The following is a 27,443-nucleotide window of genomic DNA, read 5'->3' as shown; positions in this document are numbered from 1 at the left end:
GTCTACGGATATTATTTGCTGTTTTCACAGGGTGAATGGCTGGCTGCTTGTCTCTGGGCTTGGCAGGGCCAGTCCCAGGGAACTGCTGTGTCTCCCATCCCCCAGGTGCCCCTCACACTGCCCCCACTGGAAGCTGCAAAGGCTCTTCCTGCCCAACGCTGCTGATCCTCAGCCGTTTCTCCAAGCTGCTGCTGCTGCTCCAGTGAAACCCTCCTGCCACGCTGCCAGTGACCAGCACTCACCCACCTCCGCAGGGCCCACTTCGCCCTCCCTAGGCCTGGGAAGGGAGTAAGAGAAGGGCCTCAGTGTTCCTCAGTGATGGACATATGTTGGGCTGTGGCGCAGACCATTCCCTGGGACAGGGGCACGTGGAGGGCTGGTCCCTCCCACCTGGTTGCAGTGAGAGACAGGCCCCTCCTCCAGGCTGGGGCCACCTGGGAAGATACACATGGGCATACAAGGACTGGGCCCTACTCCAGCTTATCAGCAGTCCCCTGGGGCCCAGGTTGCACATGGCTCCACCGCGGGGCCCTTGACACCAGCCCCCTCAGTGCGTCCATGGGTCCCCACAGCCAACAGAACCGGGCCAGATGCCTGCAGTAGGCTGGGGCCAGACTCTTCCCGCAATGCCTCCGGGTGCGCTGGCACAGACGCTGGCAGCAAACACTGGCAATGGCTCATTAGCACACAAAAGCACATGGGTCAGCACTGGGAGGCAGGGTTCAGGCACAACCCAGCTTGGCCAAGCTATTGCAATGGGCTGGCCAATGTATCACAGGTCCCGGGGCCGGCTTTGTTCCCGCCCTTTGCCCTTAGGCTCAGGTTACCCAGGCTGACACCCTCCGCAAGCTGATTCTTAGCGGGCCACCTGACGGCCGCAGAGACCTAGTGCCCGGCCCTGGAGGAGCAGTGGAACCCACCCCCTGCTGGTGGGGGCCTTTCGCTCTGGGAGCTCCTCCAAGGGAAGGTATTAAAAGCTGGGTCCAAGCGCCCACCAGGGCAGCCGGGACACTCAGCTCTGACTCCTGCCTGGGGGCAGGTCTATGGCACCGTGCGGCACACGAAGTGTGGGAACCCAGCCGGCCAGGAGGTGGTAGTGGGTTCAACATGGTCCTCACCTGCACAGAGATAGGGCCTGTGCCGGGCTCCTCCCCTCCCACTCGCTGCTGCCTCATGCCACCTCTGCCCGCTCCCCTCACCCACCTGACACCATCTCCGCCCTACTCTGCTCATCTGCCCTTCCAGCTGCCCAACCCCTCCTGTCCCGTCTGCCCTGAGCCCCTGGGTCTGTTCAGGGGCCCCTTCATCCTTCCTCAGTCTCTGCCTATGGGCTCATGCTGCCCCAATGCTGCCCGCGAGGCACATGGGGCGGGGTCACCAGCTGCGCTCGCCCCAGGTAGCGTCTCTCTGGCAGGCGGCGTGTGAGCCATGCAATGTTGGCACCAACTTGTACACGGCCTTCTAACGGGACAAGGGCACCTGCCGGGAGCTGCTGGGGAATGGCCATGCCGCAGTCTGGGACCAGACCTTCCGGCCCTGCGCCATCACAACCCCAGAGCCCTGGGAGCCCACCTGGGCCCTTCTCCATCCAGTCCCAGGATTCCCAATGAACCAAGCTTGGGACCCCCAGTTGCATCCTGCTGGGTCCCAAAACCCACCATCCCTTCCCTGCTGCTTTCCTGCACCAGTCTGGGCCCCCAATGTCCCTGGGCACCCTTCAGGGACCGGCTCAGTGTGTGTGGCTGTCCCTGCAGGGCTGCAGTCCAGGGTCTACAAGATCATCGGTGACATGGCCAAGGCCTGTGGGCCAGAGCCGCAGCTGCACCCAGACCCACCTGCCATGTCCCAGCACCGTTAGATGCCCCCCCCAAAAGCAATGCACAGAACAAGCCAGAGCTCGATGACGGGGTGGGGATGGGGGCAGGGGAGAACTCCAGGGTGTGGCCTCCGCTGCACCCTGCCTCTGGTGGCAATGACTTTGCGCACTGTGCTGGTAGGGTTGGGAGAATCACCACAGCCCCCGGGGACATGCAGCCTTGGACACATGTTGACAAAGATTTCCCATCTTGCTTAGGGACAGGGCTGTCTCCCCTTGCACTTTGCTGGGGCCAGGAGCAGCCCAGCCTGGCCAGGCAACCTCATTGGGTCTGCGCCCCACCCAGGATAGTGTGAGCAGGGCTGGGCCAGCCGGTAACCCCTCAGCATGCAGGGAGCCAGGTGTTCTGGCCCTGCCTGGTGCCCAAAGCCAGGCCTGTCATGGGCCCAGGTAGGGAGCTTGCTGCCTGCTGAGCCTTGGGGTTCTGATCTCCTGGCTGTGAGGAGCTGAGCTTCACCAGGGTCCATGACCAGAGGTGACTGCTGGGGCTGCAGGGAGGCTGGTCAGAGAGCATGTCCATCCCCTGCCCCCAGGGTCTCCCCTCCATGCTGAGCCTGGGATGTATCCATCTTCCACCCCAGTCTCCATCCAGCCATGTGCTGGGCCTGGGGTTTGTGTCCACCCCCTGCCATCTCTGCCTATTTGCCATGTCTGGGCTGTGTGGTCCTCCGCCCCCTGCTGCCCCAGGCTCCCTCTGGCCCCATGTGTCAGGGCCCATTTCGGTTCCCAGCCCCCAGACTTCGCCTCCCACCATCACAGGTTTAGCTGCTGTCAGACTCCTCCACCCTGCCTGTGCCAGATCAGTCCTCCTGCACTCACCTGCACTGGTAGGACAGGGGGGGACTGGGAGACCCTCAGCCCCGGCCCAGCACAAAGGCCAGATGTGCCTCTATCACACCACAGCATCTCTGCACAGTTCTGCCTTCGCAGCTAAATCGTGCAACCCCCTCCTGTTCTGTCCAGCCCATCTCAACACCCCGGGGAAGAGCCTGGGGCCATCGGCCAGTGCTGCCCCCATATCACGCCAGCTCGTTTCTCCTCCCCCGGCTCACTCACCCACTACCGGGTCGACACCCCTCTCCTCCCAGACCGGGCCGCTCTTCCCCTGCCCGGGTTCGCTCAGTCCCCTCCCCTGACCCACGCTGGCTGTAACCAGGATGACAGTGACTTCTATTTCCCACAGACACTGTCACATCACGGTCCCTGCTCCAGGGAGGCAGCTCTGGGCAGGCGGCTGGGGCGTCTGCCACAGGAGGGCACTTGTAAGAAAAGCCTGGGCTGGAGCACAGGGGAGTGAGACAAGGGGCTGGTGTGGGTGGCGCAGCGAGGGAGCTTGGAGGAGATTGTGTGCAGACGCTTTGTTTATTGCTGCCTCTTGTGGGGTCTGGGTCGTGTGTGTGCGCGTGGGGGGGGCGGGGCTGGCGCTGGTTGTACTTGCTTTAATGTCATACGATCCCCCACTAGATTAACTACAATCCAGCGCTCCTGGGAGAACAGACGATGGAAAAGCACAGAAACTACCGCGGTTCAAAAGGGGCGTCGGGAGAGGGAACCTTGGATCTGCCCCTCGGCTCCCCCCAGTCCTCTGTGGCCAGGCACGAAGCTGCTGCCACGTCCAGACTGTCTCCCTCCAACACCTGCAGCCAGACGAGAACCTGGCCATGTCCCAGCCTAGCTCCCTCTCCCTGGAAAAAGGCTCATCTGCCGCCTGCCAGAGCCAGAGCGCGACTGCAGCCACCCCACCCTGAGAAAAAAGCTGAACTCCAGCCAAACAGCTGATTGGCTTCAGTGCCTGGAAATCCCCCTCCATTGTGACCCTCCCCTGTTGCAGGTAAGTTCCCCCTGTGCTTACCCCACCCTACCCCGCACCTCTCTCACCCCTCCCTTGCGTTGCAGGCCCAGCCAGGGGCTCACACTTGTCCCGGCGCCCCCGCCCATGCCAAGCTGATCAATGATGCATGCGTGTGTGGCGGGAACAGCTGGGGCGCGCACCTCGTGGGCCACCTGATCTCTCATTTCCCCAGTGCCTGCCTGCTGAAGCCCGAGGGGCACCCCGTCTCCTGGCTCCTCACCGACCCCCTGCCTGCCCTGACACACCCCAGAGCATGGGGGTGAGCACCACACGTCGCCCATCGTGGGACGCTGGCAGCACAGCTCCATGGCTGCGGCTTCCCTGTATACGCCAGGGTGCGGCCCAACAACGAGCCTTCCCTGCGAACCCTGAAACACCTCCATTTCCAGGCCTCACCAGGGATGTTCTACCAGCTGGGGGTGAAGCCCAGATTCAACAAGTCCCAGCCCATCAGCGCCCTGGACTTGGCTCAGGGCTCTGCAGCCAGCTGTGTGGGGGGCCATCACAGACTTCCACAGTATCTCACTGGGGGTGGGGCCCAGCTCTGTGGTGTGGCCATGTTCCTCCAGCATGTAACCTCAGGGGAGGGGCGGAGAAAGGGACCCAGCCTGGGCCCCGCACTGAGTTGTGGGGGGCTGCTGCGCTCTCACAGCATGTAACATGGGGGGCGGGGAGAACAGGACAGGACCTGGGGCTCAGCACACAGCTCTGGGGGGTGGGCTTTGTGCTCAGACGGGTTGTAACACTTGGGGAGGGGAGGAAAACAGGACCCCGGGGGATGTTCACAGGAGGGCTGAGGGCAACGAGCTCTCCCTGAAACACCCTCTGGTCCAGCCCTTCAGGTGGAATCTCCTGGTGGGGTGGACAGTGGGAGAGGGGCCCAGGCACAGGGGTTGTGCCCCACACAGCAGAGAAGGGAGAGCACATCTGCAGGTAGAGTCGGGTCCCTGGGGTACAGCTGGCCCTGTGCCCAACCTGGGAGCCGCCCAGGCCCACCCAGGACACAGCCCCTCAGCCAGGGAATGGTCCCGCCAGGTGCCCCCTCCCGGCCCCAGTGCAAAGTGCCCCGACCAGGGCGCACCCTACACTGCCTCCCCTGGCCCCACCTGCAGCCAGACAGGCAGTGCCCAGAGCAGACTGTCTCCCCTTCCCCAGCCACGGAGCAGCCCTGCCAGAGCTCAGCACCCGAGCCCGGCAGCTGCCCCGCCCCCATTCCCATCCAGGGCGCAGCGCCCCGCTGGCGCTCTCAGACTCACACACGCGCCTCCACTTCCCAAGGTTGAATCATTATTTAAAAAACAGGCTAGAAATCACCACTCTCCCGTCATTCAGTGCCCCGGCCAGGCTCTGGGCCCCTTGCCCAGCCCCTGCTCAGCGGAACCGTTTCTCCTCCCACACGTACAGCTTCCCCGCCGGCACCTTCCGGAAAAACAGGCTGTTCCCTCGGCTCATGTTCCCCTGCAGCCCGGAGAGGAGAGGAGAGGAGAGAGGAGAGGACCATCAGGGAGGCCTGCCCTGCCCTGGCCAGCTTCCCTCTGCCAGCCAGACCCCAACCCGCCTCGCCGTTCCCCATCACTGCACTGCAACTGCACGCGGCTTCTCAGACCTCCTCCAACCCCCTGCCCAAGCTGTGGGCCAGGCGCAGCTGCCCACACGGCATCGCTGTGCTCTGGGGCCAGGCAAGGCTGGGACGTACCTCCTTGAGCAGCTGGCTCCAGCACTCTAACCAGGAGGAGTAGTTGGGGGCGTAGGGGGGGAGGCCGCCAGCCAACCTGCAAGAGAGATGGGGAGTGAGAGCCAAAGAGCCATACGTACAGAATGGGGAGAGGCTGTCTAGGAACGACTAACAGCAGAAAGGGATCTAGGGGTTATAGTGGACCACAAGCTACATATGAGTCAACAGTGTGATGCTGTTGCAAAAAAAAGCAAACATGATTCTAGGATGCATTAACAGGTGTGTTGTGAACAAGACACAAGAAGTCATTCTTCCGCTCTACTCTGTGCTGGTCAGGCCTCAGCTGGAGTATTGTGTCCAGTTCTGGGCACTGCAGTTCAAGAAAGATGTGGAGAAATTAGAGAGGGGCCAGAGAAGAGCGACAAGAATGATTAAAGGTCTAGAGAATGCGACCTATGAAAAAAGGTTGAAAGAATTGGGCTCGTTTAGTTTGGAAAAGAGAAGATTGAGGGGAGACATGATAGTGGTTTTCAGGTATCTAAAAGGGAGTCATAAGGAGGAAGGAGAGAACTTGTTCTTCTTGGCCTCTGAGGATAGAACAAGAGGCAATGGACTTAAACTGCAGCAAGGGAGGTTTAGGTTGGACATTAGGAAAAAGTTCCTAACTGTCAGGGTGGTCAAGCAGTGGAATAAGTTGCCAAGGGAGGTTGTGGAATCTCCGTCGCTGGAGATATTTAAGAGCAGGTTAGACAGATGTCTATCAGGGATGGTTTAGACAGTACTTGGTCCTGCCATTGGGGCAGGGGGCTGGACTCGATGGCCTCTCGAGGTCCCTTCCAGTCCTAGTGCTCTATGATTCTATGTCCCATGGACCCCACACATCCCCACCAAGCCACAAGCTTCCCGCGCCCGGGATCCTGCAAATGCTGCCCAAGCTGAGCCCGACAAGGCCCCTGGCCATCACCCCACCAGCACCAGCTGGGTCGTCCTCTGCTGGCCTGGGCATTGGTGGCAGCTGCAGCCTGTTCCCAGAGCCCCCCGACTGCCTCCCCGGCACCACTTCCTGTGTGAGCCCCGCTGGGCTACGTGGCTAGAACAGGGCCAGAGCCAGGCCCCAGCTTTGCCCGCTGTCACGTGCTCCGGCTCGGCCCGCCCATGCAGGCCAGCCTTGGGGGAGGGCGCCAGCCAGCCTGGGAGGTGCCACGCCCTCGTCTCTGGCTGGTCTTGCTCCCTCTCTCACGGGCCAGTGCCTCTCTGCACACCCGGCTCTGCCCCTGGGCAGCGTCCACCTGCGGCCTCTTGTGCTGGGGAAAAGCCACCTCTGGCCAGCTGAACGTGCCAGCCGGCAGGGGCTCCCGGAGGCTTCCCTTTCACGTTTGCCATCCCCGGAAGGGATACATTTTGCTCCGTGCCTGCAGGCATGTGCAGACGTGCGCCACCCAGGGCCACGCCCGGTGCCGCTGGCTTTCGGAGAGGTTCCCCCCCAGCCCCAAGGGCCTGGACTGTTTGACCAAGAGCTCAGGCCGGGAGGCCGGTTCCTGTTTCCCAGACCTGGGGCAGGACAACACTCACCCACAGTTGTTAATGGCCATCAGGTTGGAGACGAGCACAAAGGGGTAGGTCAGCATGCTGGCGAAGAACTGAAAGCAGAAGAGACGGGCCGCAGTCAGCAGGGCCAGGCACTGGCTCCGCAGCCCAGCCCAGCAGCACAAGGAAGGGGGTGGGGGCTGAACAGAGACCATCCAGGCAGCCTCCTCCATGCGGGGCCCTGGCCAGACAGGCGCCCGCTGGCACCCCTGGACTTACTGCTGGGCCGGGGTCTTTGTTCTCCCAGGGTGCCAGGCTGGGGGGTGTGAAGGGGGCAGTTTTTCCAAAGAGCCCATGGCCCGAACCAAGCAGGAGCAGCTGGCTCAGGAGAGGGAGGGCTGGGCAGCGGCTCAGGACACCCAAGAGAAAAGGCTGCCTGGGCAGAGCCCCAGGGATGGGGGTAGGGGCAACATGCACTGGGGGACGGGGCTCTCACGCACCTCTGGACACCAGCCCCGCTCCCCTCCCAAAACTGGTCCTCAGAGCCTGACCCCTCCCACCTCAAGGCAGCTCTGTGGGGCTGTACCCTCCCCCACGCCGGGAGACACTGCGCTGAGGGGCCGACCCCTTCCCCCACTCCGGGACACACTGCGCTGTGGGGCCGCCCCCATCCCTCCCCCACGCCAGGACACACTGCGCTGTGGGGCCGGCTCCCCTCCCCCACTCTGGGACACACTGCGCTGTGGGGCCACCCCCTGTCCCTCCCCGGAGAGGAATGGAGAAGTTACACACGCACACCAGTGACAGCCTGTGAGTAGCTCTTCATCTCGCTCATGGTGGAGACCTAGAGAGGAAGGGAAACACACTGAACAAGGAGGCCCTGTGTCCTGCCAGAGCCCAGCGCGCCCCCACCCCTGCTCAGGTACGGCCCCCGTACCCCACACCGAGCCGGCACGCCGGGCTCCGGCAAGGCCAGAAGCCCAAACAGGCGCTGGGTGGAGGGGAGCAGACCAGAGGGGGCGCCCGGCCCGGCCCGGCCCAGCAGACCGAAGACCGCCCTGGCTGGAGGTCACCCCAGCCCCTCAAGCTCCCCTCCTGGGCAGCCCCCCGGCGTGATGCGACAGGGCCTACCCCATTCTCCAGTGCATAGGTATTGATGAGGTAGGCCAGCAGGTTACAGAGCCACAGCGACAGCACGTCGCCCAGCAGCCGGGGAACAAGCCCCCTGAAAGAAACAGCAGGTGAGTGAGCGCAGGCTGGCGGGGCCCCTCCCCACCCCCAGTCCTGGGCCCCTCTCCCCCACGCAGCAGGTGCAGGGGGGATACCCCCAGTGACTGCTGGGAACCGCGGCCCAGCGACAGCGGGGACTGGCCCACGCTCACTCCAAGGGAGCCTGTGGCAGACCAAACCCTGGCCACCGAGCCACAGGCAAGCGGCGGCGGCCGGGGGGAGACTGGGGCGCCCTGTCCTCAGGCACAGGCACCACGCGGACGTCTCTGCCGGCTGCTGTGCTGAGCCGGGATTAGAACTCACGGCCCCATTCCTCAGACACCGGGAGGAGGGGGGGCACTAGACCAGCGGAGGGGCCTGAGAGAGTCCCTGTTCTCCCTGCCCTGCCCCCACTCCATTGCACCCAGCCCCCACCCACTTCCCAGGGGCTCCCACCGCCGCCCGGCCGCAGGACTCACGCAAAGAAGCCCAGGATGCCCTCCTCCCGGTAGATGGTGGCGAAAGGGCTGAAGATGCCACTGGGCCGGCGGGGGGGGAGAGGAGAGAGACGCTGGGGGTTAGCGTAGCCCAGGGTGCACTGCCCCCTGCCAGCCAGGTGCGTGCGCAACGCTCTCCCCCCACCCCACCGCAGCAGGGCCCCACAGAACAAGCCAGCGACCCGCCGCCCAGCCCCTCTGCCCGCAGCCTTACCTGTATTTGGTCTCCCTGCCGATGAACTGCACCATGCACCTCAGCGTGATAACTGCGGGCACAGCCAGACACAGCAGGGTCAGCCTGGGGCAGCCGCATCGTGCCCCCCATCCCCTGGGGTCGCACACGGCAACGCTCCCCCTCTGACCTCCAGCAGCAGCCAGCCCCTCCCGGCCACGGGCAGTGATCTGCGGGGGAAGGGATGGGCCCTGGCCTGTCCAGCCCGCTCCACCAGTGCTGGGCTTTGTGTGGGGGCTCCCAGGAGCAGGACCCCGCCGACTGCCCCCTTGGCGCTGGGTACCTACCGTGGAAGGGATGGGTGACCAGCGTCGCGGCGGAACGGGCAACCATCTCCCGGGAGGTCTGGAACAGACAGGGCCGTGAGGACTCAGCACGGCAAAGAGCCAGTGGGGAGCGCGAGGGCCATGGCAGAAGGCAGGGCGGCAGGAGGAACGTAGGAGGCAGGTGAGAATACTGGGTGCAGCCGAGCCTTAGCTTTATCCCAGGTGCCAAAGCCAGGCTCATCACAGAGCACGCGCCAATCTGTCCCAGCCAGCGCAGCCCCAGGCCTTGGCTTCTCGGCGGGGGGATGCCCAGAACAAGGGGCAGGCCTGGGCCACCGCTTGGCACACCCTAAAGTCTGCCCCGAAAGGGATTAAGCTAATCATATCGGGCCGTGGGGCAGGGCCTATGCCAAGAGGCTGCAGCCATGACAGGTGAAGGATGTATAAAGAGCACAAGGCCCCCAGGGCAGCAGGGGTCAGCTGGGCCCCTACTCAGGGGCAGAGATCGGAGGTGATGCCAGTCCCAGCAGGAAGCTCGGCCTGCAGGGCTGGGAGCTGAATGAAAGAAACTGGACAAAGCTGCAGGAAAAGGTTCCCCCTTCGGGGCTGTCTGAGCTCGGCCAAAGCCAGAGACGCCCACGGGCTGCTGCTGGGTGTGCCCAACAGGCCGGCTGAGCTGTCCGTCCTACAACCCTGTCACTCTCCGGCGGCAGGCGGCAACGCCCTGGGGCGGGTTTGCTTCCTTGAGCCCATCAAGCACGCTCAGCCCTTGTGCTGGGCTAAGGCCCCAGCAGAGCAATGGCGGCAGGGTTTGGCTACAGGCACTGTCTGAGGTGCGGGGCTGGTCCCCGAGCGCTGAGAGCTACCGGACCATGGTGCAAGCTGTGGTGTAAGTGACCAGTTAGCGCTCAGTGCACAGGGGGGACTACGGCCTATAAGACCTTCACTCCAGTCCTTGAGCTCCCCCGGCACTCCAGCTGGAGGTGGGGGTGGAAGCTCGCCCAGCTCCCGGAAGCAGGGGGCTTTGCACGCTGCTGCCAGCCCAAGGGCCGGCTCTGCAGCTCACATTGGCTGAGAAGCGTGGACAACGGGAACTGCAGGGGGACTCCTGCAGAGAGGGCAGCACACAAAACAACCAGCCCAGGCCTCCCCACCGGAGCTGGACGCGGGGGCAAGGTGCTGCTTCCAGGGATCACAGAATCATACAACCCAAGGGCTGGAGGGGACCTCAGGAGGTCATCTAGTCTGGCCCTCTGCTTCAAGCAGGATCAACCCCAACTTAATCATCCCAGCCCTTTAATTATCCCCTTTAATTATAATTAATAATAATTAAAAGTGGGGGCAGCTGGGGCTGCTCCCCTGAGCTCCTCTTGGGCCTCAACCTTCCTGCCTTCCAAACCTCTCCATCCCGACCCAGAGCCCCTTCCTAGACCCGAAACTCCTTAGCCCCAGAGCCTGCACCCCCAGCTGCACCCCTCCCCCTCCCACTGCACTGCAAGCCCCTGCCCCAGCCCAGAGCCCCACTCCTGCACTTCAGACTCCATTTCTGGCCCTTCCCCAGAGCCCACACCCCCAGCAGGAGCCTCCCCACCTCGATCCTCCGATTTGTGAGCACCCCTGGCCCTCCGCACAATTTTCATCTCAAATGTGGCCCTTGGGCCAAACCATCTGCCCATCCCGGGTGTAAGGGTCTGCCTGTAGCTAGGTGGCAAGACAGCTGCAGCCACCAGGCAACCGCGGTTGTCGCTGGCCAGGTGAAATCTAACGCCTGCTCGCACCAGCAGCCTGGGAGGGCGGCCCTGGCTCCCGCAGCCTGCTCCGAGGTTGGGCTCCCAGACCTCACTTCCCACAACGCGGCTCGCTGGCTGCCGACCTCCGCGGGCCAGGCCGTCACTCACCTCTTTGATGACCTGCTCCAGCGACGACACCGGTTCCTTGTGGCTGGCTCCAGGCTCCTGGGGAGAGGGACGGAGCCAGCCTGAGGCAGGAGAGCTCCGCTGCTCCCCGCAGGGCACTTCCGCGGCCCCACACAAGTGCAACCCCCTCCCTTGGAGCAGGCAGAGAGATCGGCACACCCTGCGCTGGCCCCTTTGAGAGTCCATATTCCCCATGCAGCAGCACCTACAGCCAGCCAGGCCAGGCCAGGTCCATCCTGCTGGGCCTATCCGCACCAGCGGCTGCCACACGTCAGGCTCTGCAGGAGAGCGCATCTCCCCATCCCCTGCACTCCTCGCAGCGCCCACTGCTACCACCTCCCCCTCCGCAGGGCAGGGCAGGGCAGGGCAGACCTCCGAGAGCCACCTGAGCGGAAGGGACTTCGAAACCAGCTCCAACATACCTCGTCCTGGTCAGCTTCCTGGTACCGCTAGGGAGCAAGGGGACAGAGTTAGCGCAGCCAGGGCACGGGGGAGCCAGAGGGGACACAAAAGCGTTCGCTGCCCCTGCTGCGGCGGCCTTGGCAGGATGCTATGGGGACCGAGAGCAAGAGGCCTTCCTGCTTGGCTAGCTCCCCTCCAGCACTGGCACAGGGGAGACAGCGCCAGGCCCCACTTGAAATCCCAGCTAGTCCTTTGAGAGGAGCCGGCAGCCGTCGGCCTCCTTTGCGCGGAGCAAGAGCACGAGGGCCACCCCCCTTGAGCCTGGCACCTGAGCAACTCCAGCTGCTCCCTGGGCATTACCACCCCCTGGATGGGCCAGCCGCAGCCATGCAAACAGCCACTCATGAGGCAGTCTGCTACCCCCCCCAGGTGTACCTGTAGCACCCTGCTGTGCACGACGGTCCCAATGGCTCCCGAGCAGAGTCTGGGGGTCAAACCTTTGAAGAGTCCGGCTCTTCCATCTATCTTCATGATGTGCTTCGCTGCGAAGGGACGCAGGCATCAGCGGCACCTCTCCAGCCCGCCAGCACCTGAGTACCCCAGCACGGGACCCCACCAGCTCAATGCAAGAGAGAGGGGCGACATGGGTAACCCCTGCGATTCCCTAACAAGCCACGCCGCAGCCGACAGATTCCAGGGGGTTGACCAGAAAGCCCGTTTTAAAGGACGTTTCCTGACCATGGGACAGCAGCAGCAAGAGTTGCTCGGTCACGTGTGACTGCCAGGCCCGTCCCCTCTCCAGGAGCCCTCAGAGAGGCGCGAGGGCTATAGGCCACATGTTGCGGCTCAGGAACCGGGGGTGCAGCGTAGAAGCTGGCAGCAGGCTAACCAAGGCGCACACGTCTGTTAGGTTTGTTCGCCCGCAGTTGGGATGGGGGAGGTGGGCTGGGACAGAGGGCCCAGGAGAGACTCTGCAAGGTTAGAGCACAAGGCTTGAGTGACAGCCCTTCCTGAAATGACTCTCTGATCAGGGCCTTTGCTAGCGAAGGAGCTGCTTGTCTGCCTGCCAGGGACAGAGTAAGGGGCTGGGAAGTGCAGGGAGCAGAGGTCAGACCCGTACGCCTGGTCCCCTGTTCAGGGCACTCTCAACAGGGCACCAGCCTCAGTGGGGGAGAATTCAGCCTCCTGCTCTTGGAACACACCAGCCATGGTGGCACCGCCCAAGGGTGGGATCCCCTCCGAAATCCAGACCACCTGCAAGGTCTGGCCTCACCCACCAGGCACAGGGGGCTCCCCCACCTTCACTCCAGTAACTACAACCCCCACCCTCTGGTGCTTCCCTTCCGGCCATGTCTCCAAATCCACGTGCCCACCACACACAGGGACTCACCGTATGCAAATAGCCCCGGCAGCTGGTAAACCTGTCGCCCAAAAATGTTCCGGCCCAGTGTCGGAGGAAGAGGCTCATATCCCACCTTCAAAACAAAACACACCCTCTGCGGCATTCTGCCCTGGTGATTTTCTCATGCCTCCTCCCAGCCTTGGACTCTCCTGAAGCTAATTGAAGGGTTCCCAAGCCAAAGCCGCTATATTTAGTGGTGGGCCCAAACGGCTCTGCAGTCTGCCAGAGGGAGGGATTCAGCTCAGCCGGGGTTTAACCCCTTGCCAGTGAGGCACAGGGAAATCGTGAGCCCTGGCCACTCTCCTTCTGCCCAGCACAGGAGAGTCACAGACACATTTAGGTATTTTCCTCCTAAAGAAAACAAAGTTCCTGGAGCTCTCACTTCTCCTCCTCGGTACCCGCACGCTCCAAACTTGGGATTAGACACAAAGCCGCTTGTCACAGGACCCGACAATCTGGCGCACGTCCCTGGCAAATGGGGTCATTTCCAGCTCTGCTGAGCCCCCAGCTGCTCCCTCCAGTTACAAATGGCTTTGGCCTTACAGTGATGTTTCCACTGCCACTCCTGTGCCCGGCAGATCTAGGGCAAGGTGCTTTCATCAGCGCTGGGAACAGAGGGGATCGCCCCCTGGTAGCTCAAGGGTTAAGTGCTCTTGTGCTATGGAAATGTTGCATCTTCCCAGCCAGCCATGGTACAAGACAGCTCTCACGCTAGACTGTGACCCAGCAGCCAGCCAGCACAGCAGGCAAAGCCAAAGGGAGCCGTGCAACCAGGCAGCTCTACGGAGCAGAGAGCAGCAGGAACCATCCCGGCCAGGCAGAAGCCTAATGAAGTTCCCTGTATGGTTTGTCCTGGTGACCCTGCTATGGCAATCTGCCCACGAGGCTCAGTGTGGCCGGCGGGGGAGACGCAGCCTTCTGGAGCTGGGGCTCACTCTGTGGTGCTACCGGCACAGGCTGCAGATCCCGCTATTCGCTCTCAACCTGTACGGGTGCTACTGTGGAAATGGGGGCTCTGGAACACCCCAAGACACAGTGGATCAGTGCTGTTTCCTCCATGACTGCTGCTACCGCCACGCCAGGGTCTCCTTAGAGTGCCGAGGGAGAGTGAAGTGGCTGCCCTATGAGTTTGCGTGCAGCCCGTCGGGGACAGAGTGCCGCTCCCAGAGCGTCTGCGGCAGGATGGCCTGCGAGTGTGACCGGCAGTTTGCAGAGTGTCTGATGGCAGCAAAGCCCAGGAAGAGGCATTTCTTCTTCAACAGGAGAGAGCTGTGCGCTGGCCCCAAGGGCACCTGCCCCACCACCTTCCCCGACAGGGCTGAAATCCTGCACTGGAGAAATGTACCTTTCTCACCTGCTCCTAGCACTGGGCTGCATGGGGAGCCACAGACAGCAACCCTGCCCCAGAACTGAATGGCTTCAGGTTTGTTGGGACATTCAGTGCTCTCCCGGTCCCTGGGCTGCCTTCTCCCCCCCCGACCCCAAGTAAATTGTTTCAACAACTGCTGGATGCTCTCACTGTGGTCTGAGCAAATGGGGGTCGGGTAGGATGAAGTCTCAGGGGGTCAGGAGCAGGGAGGGGAGCTGTTATGGACGTTTCGAGTACACAAGGATCAGCAGTCTGGTGTAACTGAGGCTCTGTATGGGAGGCAGCAGCAGGGAGCTAGATACGTGCAGACCTGTTCTCTCGTGGCAATGCCCCAGGCCGTGCTAGGCACCGCAGGCATCCTGGATGACAGGGGGAGCAGAGAACGGGGCTATTCCCTGCACTGGGATTGGGCGCGGGGGACTGAACACAGGGGAGGGAGCTCTGAAGGGACTTGGTACTTGCACACCCTGGTGGCTCTGGGGCTGCTAGGCCAGGTGCTGCCCCATCCCCCGACAGACAGGACTTTGACCCCTGTGCTGTGCGAAGCTGTCCCAGGGTAACGGGGGGGGGGTGGCGTGCGGGGGTCTCATTGCTGCTGTGCGGCCATCTGGGGCGCTGAGCACTTGGAGCACCACCAAGGGGCCTGACACAGGGCTGGACCCGGTGGGAGTTTCTCGGGGGGAGACTGAAGGGGATCATGGGGGGTCCAGTGGGTGGGGCCCAGGCCGTGAGGAGGCTCCCTGCAAGCGAGTAGGGCCATGGGGGGGGCTGGGGGGGGTCGCAGGGCGTCAAGTCCAGGGGAGGGACTGGGGGCAGAGTCACAGGGGGTCCCGACTGGTTGGGGCCGGGGTCACGTGGGGTCAAGTGGGGGGGGGTGTCCCGGCGGGGTCACGTGGGGTCAAGTGGGGGGGTGTCCCGGCGGGGTCACGTGGGGTCAAGTGGGGGGGGGTGTCCCGGTGGGGTCACGTGGGCGGCGGGGGGCACGCGGGATCCGGGCCCGCTCTCACCTGCACCAGCACCTTGACGTACATGAGCGGCTGCGAGAGCGCGGTGAGGCCGGAGCCCAGCAGCACCTGCGAGGCCGTGTCCGCCATGCCGAGCCGAGCCGAGCCGAGCCGAACCGGGCCGGGCACGTCACAGCGCCGCCCCCACGTGACCGGCACCAAACAAGGCACGAGGCGGAGTTGCCGCCGCCGGCCACTTCCGGGTGCCCTTGCACCACTTCCGGTCCCGGAGTGACTCTCCCGCCCCAACCTCATCGTCATTTCCTGCTTCATTTAACGATCCAATGGGAGCCTCCGAGGGCGGGGCGAAGGACTCTGTCGGGCAGGGGGCGTGGCCTGACTCCGCTGCTGCCCTCGCTGGGCGGGGTTGGTCCCCCGGGTGGGGGAATGCAGAGTGTGGGGAGCGGCTGGCTGCGGGGGGGGGAAGAGTGTGGGGAGGGGCCGGCTCCGGGGGGGCTGAATGGGGGGCCAGCGTGTAGGGAGGGGCCGGCTCTGGGGGGGGGGCTGAATGGGGGGGCAAAGTGTAGGGAGGGGCCGGCTCCGGGAGGGCTGAATGGGGGGGCAGAGTGTGGGGAGGGGCCGGCTCTGGGGGAGGTGGAATGGGGGGGGCAGAGTGTGGGGAGGGGCTGGGTGCACGGGAGCAGAGTGCCAGGGGAGGGGGTCAAGTATTGGAGGGGTAGCCGTGTTAGTCTGGATCTGTAACAGCATCAACAGGTCCTGTGGCACCTTATAGACCAGGCGTGTCCAACCCGCGGCCCGCATGCGGCCCTGGACAGCTAGTAATGCGGCTCCACAAGATCGTAAACTTTTAACATTATTATGTGATTTATATACATTAACTATATCATATATTTTATATGCGGCCCAAGACAATTCCTCTTCACTCAATGCGGCCCAGGCAAGTCAAAAGGTTGGACACCCATTTTATAGATGAACAGAAAAGTTTTGAGCATGAGCTTTCGTGAGCACAGACTCACTTGGTTGTTTGTGCCTTTCCCTGGTTCAGCCCCCCCGCCCCCGAAGCTTTGTGCTCAGCTGTGTGGTTCCCATAGCTTCTCCCTGCGCCCAGGGCCCCTGCAGTGGCTACTTCCACTTCATCCCATTTGTCTGCCCTTCCCCCTCGGGCTAACAGCATGGCCTGGTTCCCATGTGTCTCCTCCTAGTGCGGGAGGGGAGGGGCCTGGAAGCCCCCTTCCTGGGGGGCGCAGACCCTCACCTGGGCACTGACCATGCAGAATCCTGTGCAATCCCTCCACTGCCTCTGAAAACCAAGCCCCCGGACACCCCCATTTCTGCACTCAGCCCAGCAGCGGGCAGGGCTGCCAGCAGGCTGTGTGCTCGGTATGGCCCACCGTGAGGTGCCCATGCTGGGTGCAGCTTCTGCATTGCACCTGCATCGCCTCAGCCGTGGCGGTTTTGTCTGGACCCTTCCCTGGGCTTGGAATGGCTGGGATGTGGACTATCCCCTGGCTAGGGCCTGTGGGCAGGGAAAGCCTCGTTCCTGTGCTGCTTCACAGCTGCAGGCGTGGACCTTGGCTGAGTTCAGAGAGGCAGCTTTCTGGGTGTGCTCCCCTGGCCTCTGCCTGAGGAGGGGTACAGCCCTGTTTGCCCCTTGTGGGCCTTGCAGTGCTTCTTCCACAGCCAGCCAGCGGCTGGGGGGCCCCATCGGTGCACATTCAGAGCAGTTTGCTGATTGTCTGCCCCTCCTCCCCGCAGCCAGGAGACGGGCCAGCAGGAGGCCCTCTGCAAAAGACGACCAACCTGCACTGCGCCAGGTCACACGCTGAGCCCTTGTCTTGGCTGCGGGGAGGAGGGACAGGAAAGCCTCTGTGGACATGCCTCAGGAGCACCGGCCACCAGGCATACCCTGGACCTGCTGCAATAACACCCTCTAGGGAGGTTCTCACTTTGACCCAAGCTGCCTTGCAGCATTCTCCCTTACCCGACGCACGGGCGATATTTTTAATCAACAGGTTTGTCTGCTGGCGCCAGGCCATGGGCTGCTTTGGCGGCACCGAACGGTGCCTGGGAGTGGAGAGGGAGGGCTGGGAGCTGGATGCCTGGCCCTGGAGGGGACCAAGAAAAAGGGGAGATGAGGGAATGGGACACCAAGGGCAGAGCGCTCCCGGGCTGCGGCTGCAGGATCTGTGCCACCTGCCACGCAGTGATTGGCTGGCGTTATGTGCCAGCCTGAGGAAAGGCCGTGGCGTGTGGCTCACGGAGCAGACAGCCTGCCCTCTGACCGCAGGGTGGGACGGCAGCCCACCAGCCATCGCTCTCGGGCCAGGCTGGTCAGATGGGTTCCCGTCCCCCTCCACTCTTGGCCACCCCTTTCGGGGAGGAAGCCTGGGTGGCTGTTGCAGGGCCCTTTAATGAGCCTGCCAGTGCCAGCTCAGGAAGGGGGATCTGGCCCAGCCCCTTACTGGGGGCGGGAGGGGCTCCTGCGTCTCTCTGGTTGCACGTGGAGAGGCTGGATGTCCAGGAGGCTGCACGTTGCTCGTCGGGGAGGCAGAAGGTGCTGTGATTGGCTCCGGTGTAGCCTGGGCCTGAGGGCTGCTCGCGGGCCGGGGAACTGGGGTTTCGGGAAGAGATTTCTGCTCAGCAGTAGAGTCACCGGCGGTTGCTCAGGCCCCCACCACACAGTCCTAGGGGACAGACACAGCTGGGCTGGTTTGGGGCTCGGAGCTGCCTCACTGCCGGGTCTGGGCCCATCTGCTCCGCCATATCCCCCTCCTCCGCCCCATCAACCTCCTACCTCCCGCCCCCACAAAGGCTGCTCCCCTCCAGTCCCTTGTGCCCCACCAGGGCGCTCACACTGGGGCCCTCCCCCACTCTGTCGTCTTCATCTTGCCCCTATTCCCTTCCCCTACGGAGTGCTGTCCCCATCCCCTGGGGCTTCCCTTGGCCCTCCATCCCCCACCCCCACTTCCCAGCTCCCTCTCCCACTCTCTTGATACCCTGGGTCCCATCATGTCTCCTCCCCCTCGTGCCGCTCGTCCCACAGCCCTATGGCCAGCGACCTCCCCCGCCACCAGGTCAGTGTCACCGTTACACGCCCCAGCTCTGCAGTGGCCCGTCCCAGCCGTGTCCAGTTGTACTGGGCAATGCCATGAGCCAGAGGGGAGGGGCTCTGTGGGCAGCGTCCCATCCCCTGCAGGGGAGAGGTTCTCAGTGAGCAACCCCTGGAGCAGGAAACTGAGGTGCAAAGCGGTGACGCCTCGCTCCAGGCCACCGCGGTGCCTTGCGATGCAGCTCCATGGGGCAATGGAAGTGCTGGTGTAATGGAGTGCGGGGGGGGGGGTGTGCATGTCAGAGAGTCGGGCTGGATGTGTGTGTGACAAGCAGAGCAGCTCCCAGCGGCTAAGGACGGACCCGCTGGGGCTGTAACCTAAGCTGGCAGGTAACACCTCTGACCTGACCAAAGAGCAGGGAGCCAAGCTGGGTTTGAATTGAAGGCGGGAGTTAGAAGCGGGGAGAGAGAGTTGGAAGGAGCCGGCCTGGCTGGGGGGGAAGCTACACCCCAGATGGGGCACCCCTCGGGCTCCTCTCCCCAGGATGGGTTGGAATGACTGTCTCTGCCTGCTGTACCCACACCTCTGTGCTGAGCTGTGCCTCTGTCAACTAATAAACTTCCCATTCCACCTGCTGAGTGAGAGCCACTCTGGCCTGCGGACGGGGTGCAGAGCCTGGGGACCCCGGAACCCCATCACAGCTGGTCTGTGCTGATACCATTACTGCCTCTTTGCCCCCCCCTACACAGGTGCATGGGATGGGGCAATCTCTGCTCCCAGGCCCCCTCATCCATACTGTGTGCTGCAAGGGGATGAGGCAGATGGGAGCATCTGTCACAGTGGAAGGGCCCAACCCCTCTTCCTGAGCTCCACAGACTAACAGCAGACTGAGGCTGCCCCAGACAGGCCTCCCCCCACTAGTTTCACCAGCTCAGCCAGTGGTGCAGCACGCTCACCCTCAACCGTCAGCACAACCTGGAGGAGTCGCTGGGACTCCCCCGCTTACAGCCAGCTGTGAAAATCCCTGCTCAGTCACACGGGGGCTTCAGCTGTCCTCGAAGCGGCTGTGCCTGCTGGGGCCTGGCATACGGTTAGTGCTGCGAGTTTCGGATCGCTTGGCCCAGGGACGCCTGGGCACCAGCACCCACAAGCAACCTCCTTTACTAGGCTCATGTTTTTGCATGTGACCAGGGAAAACCAAACCCTGTATCCATGGCACTCTGATCCCTCTCTTGGCCCCTGCTGGCTTACAGGCAAAATGGGTCCTAACCAATGGGGCCTCTCATTATTTTCCAGCCATGTGCAGAATAGATACTTGCACCGAGGCGTGTGAGAATGTGCACCACCAGGAGAAACACAACCCAGCCGCGGGTGCTTTGCTAACCCCCTGAATGGCACCTGAATCTCTCCCCATTGGCTGCATGAGCGCACAGCGTGCAGGAAAACCCGGCGCAAGCCCGCGCTGTAACCATGGGTGGATGCAGATGTGGATTTCACTTGACAGTGCATGCCCAGAGAACCGAGGCCAAAAACTATTGTGTAGCCGCGCCCTTGGGGTGGCTCACACATCTTCCTGCCCCTTCCTGTCCCGTCAGTTCTTTCCCGGTGGGATGTGTTTGTCTGGAGACTCAGCTGCAGGGGGCAGGTCGTACGTAGCATATCTGTCTGCAGCCATGTCTCAAAGGCAAGTTACCGCAACTGTACGTGACCGCTTCCTCTTGTGGTTGCAGATGTGCAGTCTGCTCTGGGGACAAGCCAACAGTACCGGCTCCACATCTCTTTAACGTGTGACTGCGGAATGCTCTTCTACTGTCCTCCCCCAACCCCAGCAGTCTTCAAAGGGTCAGGTTTGCTAAATCCGGGCACAGCAGCAGCCCTGCATATCCCTAATATGAGAACAGCCCTGAGAAATGCCACTAAGGCAGCTCACGCCTTTGCCAAGGGAGCCCAGAGCCTGCATGGAGGAGGCTGGTGTTTGCTACGCCGTACGCTGGCACCGCGCAGGTGATCCGCCTGGGAACAGTCTGCGCTGAAACTGCCTGACTCTTCTTCTGGTCTGCACAAGACATGGGACACAGAGGAGACAATCGAACGGTTTAGTCCCGTCCCGTAGAACAGCCGGTTCGTCTGCCACCCCGCACACACCAGTGCTACTCCTGTGGCTGGAGCGCAGCTTCGGAAAAATAGAGGCAAGTCTATTGTTTGGTTAAAACCACGTTAGACAAGAAATTTGGCTGCAGCCTTAAGGCCCCTCGGTCTTTCAATAGCTGAGTAGGCTGCCATTAGCGCCGGAGTCTGCTTACAGGACAGGGCTGAAAACTCACTGAAGGCAAAGTCAGGCTTATTGACTAACCACTCATTAAACCTAACTAGCTGAAGGGGCTAAAACCAGGCCTTTTCTTCTGCTGGTGCTAAGTACTGGCACTTCAGCAGCCCCAGCTGCAGGACTGGCTGGTGGAGTGAAGGTGGCAGGGAGCTGGCTGAGCACTGGCTTTTTTTTTTTCTTTTTAACAAAAAAGGCCCTGGCTAAAGCTATGTACAAAGTACCCTGAATAATCTCACCCTGGTGTGTAAATTGGGGGAGGGATGGCTCAGTGGTTTGACTGTTGGCCTGCTAAACGCAGCATTGTGAGCTCAATCCTTGAGGAGGCCATTTAGGGATGGGGGCAAATAGATGTCAGGGATGGTGCTTGGTCCTGCCAAGAGGGCAGCAGACTGGACTAGCTGACCTCCCAAGGTCCCTTCCAGCTCATGTGTATCTCCAATTACATCATGTTTTCAAACCCCTGAGGAGCTCTGAGTTAGGCTGGGGGTGGTAAGAAGGAACTGAGCATGTGTGGGGGCCTTGGCCCTTCCATAGCCTTGGGGGGCCATGAGGAGGCACAAGACAGGTGCACCACCCCACCGGGAACTGTCACACAAGAGTTCTCCAGCTTTGGTTTGCTGGGCCCCTCATGCACCCACGTGGGAATGTGCCTGAAGCCACATAAGGACTTATCTGTGGTTTTCATGCCCTGGGGGATCTGCTGCCTGGCCCCCATGAACTAAGTTCCCCTTTGCATGCCACTAGCTGTCCTTGCTGGGCCTGGATTTCCACTTTCGGAAGGCTCTCGGCCTGGCCTGACCACCAGACCTGTCCTCTCCGCTGTGCGCTCAGAGCCATGTATGCCCTTGGAGAGCCCCTGGCTGCTTCTTTCGGGTGCCTCTGTGCTAGGCTCTGAGTGGCTCTGGTCCCACCTCCTCGGCTGGGGAGCAGAAGGAGCCCCTCTGGAGCTGGGTGCCTGCCGAGTGAAATAGACCAGGGGTGCTCCCTAGGGTGGGGGATGCTGGGGGCGGCAGTGGGCTCATGGCATGTGCTCAGCAATCAAACCCCTCAAGACCACACTGGGATCCACCTCAGCTACCCCATCCCCTCTATTCTGCACATGCACAGCACCAGGGGAGAGAGCCCAGGCTGCAGCAGGGGGCTTGGGCCCCAGCACGGTACCTGCAGGGGCTGGCTCCAGCCGTGAATGCAGAGTGTGCCGAGGTTGAGCTACCTAGGGCGGGAGAGGAGACAAAGGTCAGAGCACTAGGAAGCAACTGGATCCAGCCACACCTGCTCTGCCTCAGTGCAGCTCCATGGGAACAGGGCCTCCGGGTGGGGCAGGGCAGGGCAGGGCAGGGGGGAATGAAGCACCCCCACCCCCAGGCTCCTCCAGGCTACAGCCATGCCTGGAGAGCTTCCTCTCCCCTTCCCCGTCACAGATCAGTTCCCTCCCTAAGGGGAGGGCCACTCTGCTTGCAGCCACTGCTCCCCAGCCTGTGGGACTCAGGCTGATCCATAAGGGGTGAGGTTCCAGCAGGGCTGGGGCAGTGGAACAATTATAATGGAGGTGCTAAGAGTCACTGAACCCAGCTGTAAGCCCTGCCCCTGATGGAAACCACTCTGAGCTGGGGGTGCGGCAACACCCCTAGTTCCAGTGCCTCCAGATGGGGCCTGAATACCACCATCTTCATGGTGGGGTGAGGGGCGGGAAGGAATTTCCCTGAAACAGCCCAGCTCTGAGGGAGGAAGCAATTTTTCTGGAACAGCCCAGCTCTGACATGCTCGAGGGGAGTGGACAGTAATTTCCCTGGAACAGCCCAGCTCTACCAGGCTTGGGAGGGAGGATCAATTTCCCTGAAACAGCCCAGCTCTGCCAGGCTGGGGCATGGGAGGGAGCAATTTCGCTGGAACAGCCCAGCTCTGCCAGGCTTGGAGGGCGGTGGACAATTTCCCTGGAACAGCCCAGATCTGCCAGGCTTGGAGGGTGGCGGACGATTTCCCTGGAACAGCCGAGATCTGCCAGGCTTGGAGGGCGGCGGACGATTTCCCTGGAACAGCCGAGATCTGCCAGGCTTGCGGGGTAGCAATTTCCCTGGAACAGCCCAGCTGTGCCAGGCTGGGGAGGTGTAGCAATTTCCCTGGAACAGCCCAGCTGTGCCAGGCTGGGGGGTGTGGCAATTTCCCTGGAACAGCCCAGCTCTGGTGGTCACTGGGGTGGGAAGGTGGCCCAGCCTGCCCCATGGCCCTGAGCACGCCGCCCCCAGCAGACGGGTGGAAACCCCCCGGTGGCAGCACCCCACAGCGCTCCCTGCCCTCACCTGCGTGCTGCGTGCCCTGGGGCTGCCCATCGAGCGGCGCCTGGCAGGGCGGGGGGCGCTTTCTGCTGGGTGATGTGCCGGCGGGTGGCTGGGGCTGCGGCCAAGACAGCGTGGTGATAACCAGGGGCTGGGGCTGCCGGGCCCTCTGCAGGCGCTCAGGCCCAGGGCTGTGCTGGCGGCAGAGTTTGCCCTCCCTCAGGCGCTGTTCTGGAGCAAACAGCAGGGCAGCGGGTCTGAGCCAGGGCCACCGCCTGGGCCTGGGAGCTGTGAAAGGCCCGCTCTGGCAGGGGTGGTCACTGGCCACCCATTTACCCCGCCTTCCATCCCCCTAGTCTCAGCAAGCCACAGCGGGGGCTGGACCAAGAGCTGCCCAGTCCTGGAGGGCCCCTGTGGGCTGGCCTCATGAGGGACGCTACAGTTCCTAGCAGTCAGGGCATGGGGCGTGTGCCCTGCAGCACTGGGGAGCCGGGCGATTGGCCTAAAGCTGGGAAGCCACAGGGGCCGGCCTGCGGGGGGCTCAGGGGGCTCTGAGGGTCTGCTGCTCCCCCCCCCCGACTCGCCAGCCTCCAGCTCCCCTTCACACTGTCTCTCTAAGAGCCCCAGGGAATGGGGAAGCATGTTCTCTTCTGCCCCGGCTCATCTCCCCAGCCCCACCTGGAATCAGTGGGAAAGCTGGATCAGCATATGGTCAAGAAACCAGAGCCCTGACCAGCTTAGCTCTGCCGATCAGACCCCAGCGTACACTCTGCCGTGGTCGTGCGGGGCGCTGGAGTAGGCTGCATCTATGCGCAGGAGCTATGCCAATAGGGTCTCCATTGTGTAAGCTTATCGTGGGTTCCTAAGGTCTCCAAACGGCATCTGGTGCCCTCCAAGCCAACGGGAGTTGGATCAGGCCCTAAATGCTTCTTAAGGGGACTGGACTGAATGACCGCGGGGCTGGGTAGACACCACATCTCAGCTACGAAGGACAAAGCAGCACCCGAAGAGGTTTGGGGTCTGTGTGCGACACCAGTTTGGAGCGTTTATAGTTATGTAGCAGGCTGGGCAAGTCACTTCCACAATGGCAGAGAAATTTGGTTTTGCCCCAGCAGTAGCCTACGAGCCTGCAGCTCCTTTGGCTTGCAGATTTTAGGTGAGGTGACAAAACTGGTTTATAACGGCAGCTTGCTAGCAACTGTAACTATAGCCCAGCTCCTGTTACGTGGTAATGATGGGCACGCACTCAGTCCCCTATACCTACCCACGCAGCCACACGCAGCTTTTGTACCACGTGACATGTGCCAAGACCGTTTTGCACCCAGACCCGATAGTTCCTCCTGGCTGGCATTGGGCTCTCTCCTCTGCAGATCTGGAACCAGGCTGGCTTCCGGAGTCCTGCCCTGCCCGGGGAAATATCGAACCCTTCAGCTTGTCTCCATGCAGCTCCTGCCAGGGCTCTAAACGGCACCCCGCCCCTCACTCCCCCCAGGGACATACCCAGAACTCCTCCCCTCACACCCTCCAACCAGCCAGAGAGCCCCCCAAAGCCACGTCATTGTGCCAGCCACCCCCAAGGGGGCCTCGTCCACTGGGGGTCCCCGGCAGGCCCTGGCTTTGCTGTCCCAGGGAGGAGGTGGCCCCATTGCAAACCCCTTACTGGGGCCTTGTCTTGGCACGTCAGCCCCTGGTGTGAGATGTACTTCTGCCGCCGCTCGTTCCGCTCCTTCCTCGTCCGCAGCCGCTTCTTCTTCTTCTTCTGGTGGAGCTGGGGGGAGAGCCAGGGGCCCACACTCAGCTCTGCTCCCCTGGAAGCCCCCCGCTGGGCCGCCCTGGAGCCCGGGGACGGTGCCGTCACCCCCCAACTGGCCCATGCTCAAGGGCACCGCTTCGGAGGGAGGGGGCAGTAGGCGTGTGTGCTGCTTGCTCTTCTTCCCGGTCCCCTGACTGTCAGGGGGCAAGGGGAAAGTACACAGCCTTTGTGCAGGCCTCTGGCTCCTAGCCAGTGCAGGGAGGGGGCCAGAGAAGTCATTCGCACGAGCTGTGCACTTTCCCCTCGCTCCCTGACAGTCAAGGGAGGGGAAGAAGAGCAAGGGCATCCCAGGTCCCATGGCTGCACCCCACTGTCCCTGCCCTGCTGAAACGGTGCCCTTGCCCATCCTGCTGCCGCATCTGCCTGAGGCCCGGCCAGGGAGCGCCCAGCCCGCTGTCAGTGCTCCCGCCCCACGCAGCCCTCCAGCACTCCCCGACAGCAGCAGACCCGAGCCGCAGCCCTCCCAGCAGGGCACTGCAGTGGGTTTCCTCTCGCTGGGAAGGGCGGGTCGGGCAGCCCAGCCAGCCAACGCTGGGCCACCATTTCCAGTGTGCCACCAACGTTTGCACCCGCCTCCCCCCCATGTGCTCCAGCCCTCCCCTGCAGAGGGCATCACGCCGCCAACCTCCAGGCACCGCACGGCCCCACCGCAGCCCCCGCTAGGAGTGGCAGATGAGCCAGAAGAGGAGCTTGGAGCTGGCAGGAGAATGGCCACCCCCCCATGCGGCTCACCTAAGCGGTCTGGGCACTGGGGCAGGGAGGGGCGTGCCCCTGGGTGCTGCCCATTGTGAGTCCCTCCCACAGCCGTGTGGCTCTCACCTTCGCCGCCACGCTGAGCAGGTGTGCAGGGAGCCCGTCGGACTGGGAGCTGTTGGAGCCGCTGGTGCTGTGCCCGGCAGAGAAAGGCCCTTAGCTGCTAGGGCCGATTCCCGGCTTCCACCCTGCAGAAAAGTCAGCTTCCCCCAGCCCTGCCTGCAGCCAGTCCGGAGCCCTCGGCCGACCCAGGGCTGGACTTCCAAGGGGTGGGAACTCGCCCCAGCCCAGGCCAGCTGTTCCTGCCCCCGTCCCCCACCGCTAAACATGGCCCCTCCTCTTTTCTCCGGACCTACCCTTTCAGCTCCCAGCTGCTGGGTCTCACTCAGCCAGTAGCTGCTCACACCGAGCCCTGGCCAGCCCCACTGCCCTGAACCGGGGGCACCAGCTGAGCTCAGCCTGGCTGGCAGGTCCCAAAATGCTGGGTGCAGCCAAGGCCCCCGGGGTTCAGAGACACTGAGATGGAGGCAGCTGTCGCTTGGGGGCCAGGACTACAGCGTGGGGGTCGCTGAACTCAGAGGGGTGGGGGGCCAGGTGCCAAGAAGGTTTCCTGGGACCAGCCAGCTGTTGGGCTCAGCACCGCTCTGTGCCCCCAGAGCTGGGTGTCCCTGGGGCGGCAGGGCTCAGGAGGGTGCTCCTCGGAGGGTCCCACAGCGGCAGTACCTGGATTCGATGTCCGACAGGGAGATGTCGCTCCAGGCGCCATCAGAGTCCTGCCCACGCCCCAGTTCCTGGAGTTTTTGGTGGATTTGCTGCTGCAGCAGGTCCTGCAGCTCAGCCAGACACTGCAGGAACTGAGGGCAGAGGTTAGAGCTCGGATACCTACACGCTGGACTCCGACTGGCCAAGCCCGCCCTGCAGCACAGGCAGGCTAAGGGAGGGAGCAGATAAGCCCCTTCGTGGAGAGAGAAAGGAGAGCCAGTGCCCAAGGCAACGGGCCAGGGCATTGCACCAGCAGCACCAGCATCCCTGGAACGCACAGCAGTTCCAGAGCATGGCGAGGAGCACAGATAGCAAACATATGTTAAGCAGCCATCTCTTCTCCTCCGCCTGTGTCCCTACACCCGGTGTGCCCATGGCTGGTCCAACACTGCTCCTCCGCCTGTGTCCTACACCTGCTGTACCCACGGCTGGTCCAACACTGCTCCTCCGCCTGTGTCCCTAGACCCGCTGTGCCCACGGCCGGTACAACACTGCTCCTCCACCTGTGTCCTACACCCGCTGTGCCCACGGCTGGTACAACACTGCTCCTCTGCCTGTGTCCCAACACCCGGTGTGCCCATTGCCGGTACAACACTGCTCCTCCGCCTGTGTCCTACACCCGGTGTGCCCACGGTGGGTATAACACTGCTCCTCTGCCTGTGTCCTACACCCGGTGTGCCCACGGCTGGTACAACACTGCTCCTCCGCCTGTGTCCTACACGCGGTGTGCCCACGGCTGGTACAACACTGCTCCTCTGCCTGTGTCCTACACCCAGTATGCCCATGGCTGGTACAACACTGCTGCTCTGCCTGTGTCCTACACCCGGTGTGCCCACGGCGGGTACAACACTGCTCCTCTGCCTGTGTCCTACACCCGGTGTGCCCACGGCGGGTACAACACTGCTCCTCTGCCTGTGTCCTACACCCGGTGTGCCCACGGCGGGTACAACACTGCTCCTCTGCCTGTGTCCTACACCCGGTGTGCCCACGGCGGGTACAACACTGCTCCTCTGCCTGTGTCCTACACCCGGTGTGCCCACAGCTGGTACAACACTGTTTCTCTGCCTGTGTCCTACACCCGGTGTGCTCATGGCTGGTATAACACTGGGGGGAGGGGGCTGGTAACTGCCAGGCGCAGAGGTGCTGAGGTGGGGCAGGGGGCTGGGAACTGCCAGGCCCAGCGGTGCAGGGGTTGTGGGGATGGGAGCTGGGAACTGCCAGGCCCAGTGGTGCAGGGGTTGGGAGCAGGGAGCTGGGAACTGCAAGGCCCAGGGG

The 27,443-nt window shown here is 62.7% G+C and overlaps 2 protein-coding genes across 3 annotated transcripts in view; both read right to left on the bottom strand.

Annotated features, from left to right (window-relative positions):
* Positions 1–5,002: 5,002 nt before the first annotated feature.
* On the bottom strand, positions 5,003–15,430 carry MTCH2 (mitochondrial carrier 2). 2 transcript variants are annotated; one of them, XM_074998155.1, is made up of 13 exons: positions 15,231–15,430; positions 12,843–12,927; positions 11,888–11,994; positions 11,473–11,499; positions 11,033–11,089; positions 9,156–9,213; positions 8,851–8,902; positions 8,619–8,678; positions 8,062–8,155; positions 7,727–7,774; positions 6,976–7,043; positions 5,425–5,500; positions 5,003–5,186 (listed from the first exon to the last, which is right to left on the bottom strand). In XM_074998155.1, exons 1-13 carry the CDS (start codon positions 15,315–15,317, stop codon positions 5,100–5,102), a joined length of 906 nt encoding a protein of 301 aa, XP_074854256.1. In that variant the 5' UTR covers positions 15,318–15,430; the 3' UTR covers positions 5,003–5,099. The 2 variants fall into 2 exon arrangements, with proteins under 2 accessions (XP_074854256.1, XP_074854257.1); XM_074998156.1 differs by having other exon boundaries at positions 15,253–15,272.
* A 626-nt stretch (positions 15,431–16,056) lies between these two features.
* AGBL2 (AGBL carboxypeptidase 2) overlaps positions 16,057–27,443 on the bottom strand; it is a 37,810-nt gene continuing 26,423 nt past the window's right edge. Inside the window, exons 12-17 of the mRNA XM_074998592.1 lie at positions 26,130–26,260; positions 25,473–25,539; positions 24,501–24,608; positions 24,105–24,243; positions 21,726–21,777; positions 16,057–17,872 (exon numbers count right to left, since the gene is read on the bottom strand). Coding sequence (XP_074854693.1) covers positions 17,647–17,872; positions 21,726–21,777; positions 24,105–24,243; positions 24,501–24,608; positions 25,473–25,539; positions 26,130–26,260 — 723 coding nt within the window. The 3' untranslated portion in view covers positions 16,057–17,646. The remainder of the gene's footprint in view (positions 17,873–21,725; positions 21,778–24,104; positions 24,244–24,500; positions 24,609–25,472; positions 25,540–26,129; positions 26,261–27,443) is intronic.

This window comes from Carettochelys insculpta, chromosome 6, assembly GCF_033958435.1.
Source record: "Carettochelys insculpta isolate YL-2023 chromosome 6, ASM3395843v1, whole genome shotgun sequence".
NCBI classification, from domain to species: domain Eukaryota; kingdom Metazoa; phylum Chordata; order Testudines; family Carettochelyidae; genus Carettochelys; species Carettochelys insculpta.
The sequence above is the reverse complement of the archived record's forward strand: the minus strand, read 5'-3'. Positions and strand labels throughout refer to the sequence as shown.

Bases quoted from the DNA above. Each gene is read 5' to 3' on its own strand.
- MTCH2 (XM_074998155.1), bottom strand. From the start codon at position 15,317: ATGGCGGACACGGCCTCGCAGGTGCTGCTGGGCTCCGGCCTCACCGCG. The intron at 8,679-8,850 runs GTAAGGCTGCGG...CCGCCGGCCCAG, and splicing joins GGCAGGGAGACCAAATACAG to TGGCATCTTCAGCCCTTTCG. The intron at 7,044-7,726 runs GTGCGTGTGTAA...TTCTGCTTTCAG, and splicing joins ACTCACAGGCTGTCACTGGT to TTCTTCGCCAGCATGCTGAC.